The 4,159-nt window shown below is 36.3% G+C and overlaps 1 protein-coding gene across 1 annotated transcript in view; it reads left to right on the top strand.

Moving 5' to 3' along the window:
- SLC30A9 (solute carrier family 30 (zinc transporter), member 9) overlaps positions 1-4,159 on the top strand; it is a 111,603-nt gene that overhangs the window by 70,984 nt on the left and 36,460 nt on the right. The window contains exons 9-10 of the mRNA XM_006898178.1: positions 3,208-3,310; positions 3,890-3,945. Coding sequence (XP_006898240.1) covers positions 3,208-3,310; positions 3,890-3,945 — 159 coding nt within the window. The remainder of the gene's footprint in view (positions 1-3,207; positions 3,311-3,889; positions 3,946-4,159) is intronic.

Genomic DNA, 4,159 nt, shown 5'->3' with positions numbered 1-4,159 from the left:
CTTGATGGTAGATTTTCCCAGTGCAGTTTGGCTTTTCTTTTCCTGACTGCTGATGTTAAGAGTGTTGATTGTGGAGCCAAGCAAGGTGTAATTGTTAACAACCTCTAATATCTTCTCTATCCATCCTGATGCTGACAATTGGCCCAGTGGTGAAAATCTTGTCTTCTTGATGTTGAGCTTCAATCCTTATTGAAGACTAGTCCTTGACCTTCTGCAGCAAGTGCTTCAGGTCTTCTTCAGTTTCATCAAGCAGGATTGTATCATCTGCATAACGTAGGTTCACAATACATTCTGTATAGTAGGATTTTACATGATATGAATATTACATCAACACCTATGTGTATGTGTGTATGCATGTTTATTTTGGGGAAGTAGTTTGTGCTGCTGTGTGTCCACAAGTCACTTTAACTCATTGCCATCCTCCACCATCTCCTACCAGCCTAAGCTCATTGGTACAGTCACTGTGTCAGTCCATCTTGTTGAGGGTCTTCCATTCTGTAACCTTTCACCTTTCCTAATATGATGTCTTTTTCCAAGGTTTAGCCTCTGTTGACACCATGCTCCAAGTATTTGAGATGAAGTTTCATCATCCTTACCTCTAAGAAGCACTTGGTTTGCACTTTATCCAGGACAGACATATTTGTTCTTTTGGCTATCCATGGAATAATCGTTATTCTTCTCCAACACCACAATACAAAGTCATTGATTTCTTCTCTCATCTTTATTCATTGTCCAACCTGCTGATGCATAGTGTATAATTGGAAATACCATAGCTTGGATCCCTTGCACCTGAGTCTTTAAACTGGCACCCAAGCCTTTTAGCTCTTTGGAAAGGCCTTTGACTGCATATTGTCTTATTGCAACATGTCTTTTCATTTCTGGATCCAAGTAAAGTCAAATCATTGAGTCGTTGAAGACTTCTGTTATTTTCTCTATCTATCATAATGTTGCCAATTGGTCCAGCAGTGGTGAGAGTTTTCATTTTCTTGATGTTGAGATATAATTCATTTTGAACTATAGTCTCTTATCTTCTGCACTAATACTTCAAGTCCTCTTCACTCTCAGAAAACAAAATTGTGTCACTGCATAACACAAGTTATTGCTACATCTTCTCTGATCCTGATGTCATATTCTTCTTCATATAGTCCAGCATCTTGAATGATTTGCCCAGCATACAGATTGAATAGGTATGGAAAAAGAATACATTTCTGACACTCAACTTTCTTGATTTTAAACCACGCAGTGTTACTTGCTCTGTTTGGACAGCTGCTTCTTGGTCTATGTACAGATTTTGCATAAGCATGTGTGAAGGAGAGAAGTAGCTTTTTTGGGCTGGGGTGAGCACCTTAGGTGAGTGCTTAACCATTTTCCACCCAGCTGTCAGTATCTTTTCTGTTAAGCCAGCTCCAGGATATGGCAGTTTGCTTATGATAGCCTGTCAGGGGCAGAAGGGAATGGTGCAGTGTGAGGGTGACAGAATCAGGGCTGTGGCATCTGGGCACAATACTTTCTATTCATACCCAAAAAACCATATTCGGGGAAAACTCGAAATAGGGATGTGAATGTCACAGGAGCTGAGAAGAACAGGGCTATATGTTTTTATTTAGACACTACTACTGTAGAGTAAGTTACTTCTAGGCAGAAGTGGGGTCCAGACTTGAAGAAAGAGATCTGAGATCCTGGTATTTACATAGTTACAAAGCCTTGTCTCATGGACATATATGTGCTTGGACATTGCGCTAACAGATGCTAAGTGAGTTCATACCTGTAAATATATGTCCCCATATATTTTTTTGGTAATGTTTTATTTATTTTAAACAACATACAGCAAAAAAGGGAAGTAATATACATAGCATAAAGACTGGTGAAGACTGGTGAAATGCAAGGGATATATTAATAATCATTACTGTTAGAATCTGAGTATCCACCTTCTCAAAGTAACAAGTGACGCATCTGTGAACTTCTGTAGTGACTTGAGAAGGCTTGATTAATATTGTTTTATCTTTGCCTTTTGCATCTGTCTTCTTTTTTTTTATTATTATTTTTGTGTCCGTGTACCGTCAAATCAGATCTGACTGGTACAGGAGGAGATTGTCCCTCCTTCCCCGGTAGAGCATCTGGTGGATTCGAACCGTTCGCCTCTGGGATTGTAGTTGCAGCTCCTTGCCACTAGGCCACCAGAGCTCCCCTGCATCTGCCTTCTGAAGTGAAAAATCTTCACCAACATCTTGCCTTTAATACTGGCTTACTAGACAAAAGTGCAGGCCCTCTCTCCCTTTAAATGACATGTTCTTTACTTTTGTCTATCATCTTGCCTAAGCTCATAACACCCTCTTCTCTCATGAGTTCTCAATGATTATATAGTCTGTAATTTAAAAGTCTGTATTCTTGTTACCTATACGATAATAATTTTTTTCCTTTCCTTTTCTTTTTTTTATTTTTATTTTCTTTTTTTTATTTATTGTATTATTTTTACGTGTACCGTCAAATCAGATCTGATTGTTACAGGAGGAGGTTGCCTCCTCCTTCTCCAGCAGAGCATCTGGTGGATTTGAACCGTGTACCTCTGCGATTGCAGTGCAGCGTCTTGCCACTAGGCCACCAGAGCTCCCTTCCTTTTCTTTTTTAAAATTTATTATTAATTTCAGTGAAAATTTACAGAGACTTTGGGTTTCCATTCATTCATTGTTGCACTTTTCTCCCCTCCCAACCCTCTCCCCTAGTACACTACCCTCTTGGAAAAGTAAAAGAAAAATTCTTTTATTGTTTTACAAAACTCTCCCAGGTCCACTCCACTATGCAGCCTTCACTCTGGACTCCTGTCATGACAAAAATACCTAATCACATATCCCTTTTAAACAGTTTTCCCCCTTATCTGTTTCAATGCAGTATACATTATTGAACCCGTCTTTCTCAGTCTCCCCCAGCCCCGATGTCAGTCCTGTTTTACAGCAGTAGCACCATGTAGTATTTGTCCTTTTGTGACTGAGATACTTCACTCAGGGTCACCTATTTTGAATAATATTGCACGAGTTCCTTGGTTTTCAATACAGCATAGTATTCCATTGTACAATAGTAAATTCTTTAGAGATAAACATTCTTTTTCAGTTACTTTGAACAAAATCTATTATAGAGGTATATATGGTCAATTAGGTTTGGCATGTGTTTTTATTAAAAATCTATGTTAAATTTCTCTTTCTTTTTTAGCAATGGATTAAACTGTTTCTTTAAGTTTCTTGCCTGGATTTATACGGGTTCAGCTAGTATGTTCTCAGAAGCCATCCATTCATTATCTGATACATGTAATCAGGTGAGAACTCATAAAGGCTTCTTTTAAAATTAAGTTTTTAAGGCATTAGTTTAAAAATTTTTCTAGTTTTTTTTAAAAATCCAAAATAATTCTTAGAGTTAGTTTATGGAAGAAGAGAAAATTACTTCCATTTTAAACACTAAAATGTATTAGATTCTAGTATTTTAAAGCAGGTTTCTATAGTTTAAGAGCTTAGAACAATTGAATGTATAATATAGTGGTGGTGTTTTCCCTACCTAGGTAGGTATTTGAGTGAGAACTTTTAAGTTCTTTGAAAAAAGATACAAAATAGAACATATAATTGCTACATTCATATTTTTTTCACATTTAAAAAGTTTGGATTACCTGAATTTGCAAGTGAAGAAAATGAAATAATATTTTAAAACCTCCCTTTGAACCTTTTTGTATTTAAAATCCAATAGAAAAAACAAAACAAAATACTCTGTGCATCGAAGGTAGAATTTCTAACTTCAAAACATAGTAAACCTAAAGAATGTTGTTCTATTTTCAAGATGATTTAAGCTCCAGATATTTTCATTGTCTCATCTTGCTAATGATTACTTTTTTTCAACTCTGTAGGGTTTACTAGCAGTGGGCATCAGTAAGTCTGTTCAAACACCAGACCCATCTCATCCGTAAGAACATTGCCTTTATTTTGTTTTTAATCTATTTTGACAACAAATAACTGAAATAAAAGCAACTGAATTTCAGAAATTTCTTGCAATTTATATACCTGCAGTTTTGTGTTAGAGAAATCATTACTTATGTAGTATCTAAAATGTAGTTCTCATTGCTGTGTCATGCTTTATAACACAGCATGAATGTTGTATTCTATAAATATAATGTTAT

This window comes from Elephantulus edwardii, unplaced genomic scaffold (genome assembly GCF_000299155.1).
Source record: "Elephantulus edwardii isolate Elephantulus edwardi_28Jun2011 unplaced genomic scaffold, EleEdw1.0 scaffold00222, whole genome shotgun sequence".
Lineage (NCBI taxonomy): Eukaryota > Metazoa > Chordata > Mammalia > Macroscelidea > Macroscelididae > Elephantulus > Elephantulus edwardii.
Note: the sequence above shows the minus strand (reverse complement) of the source record. Positions and strands in the feature narration are given on the sequence as shown.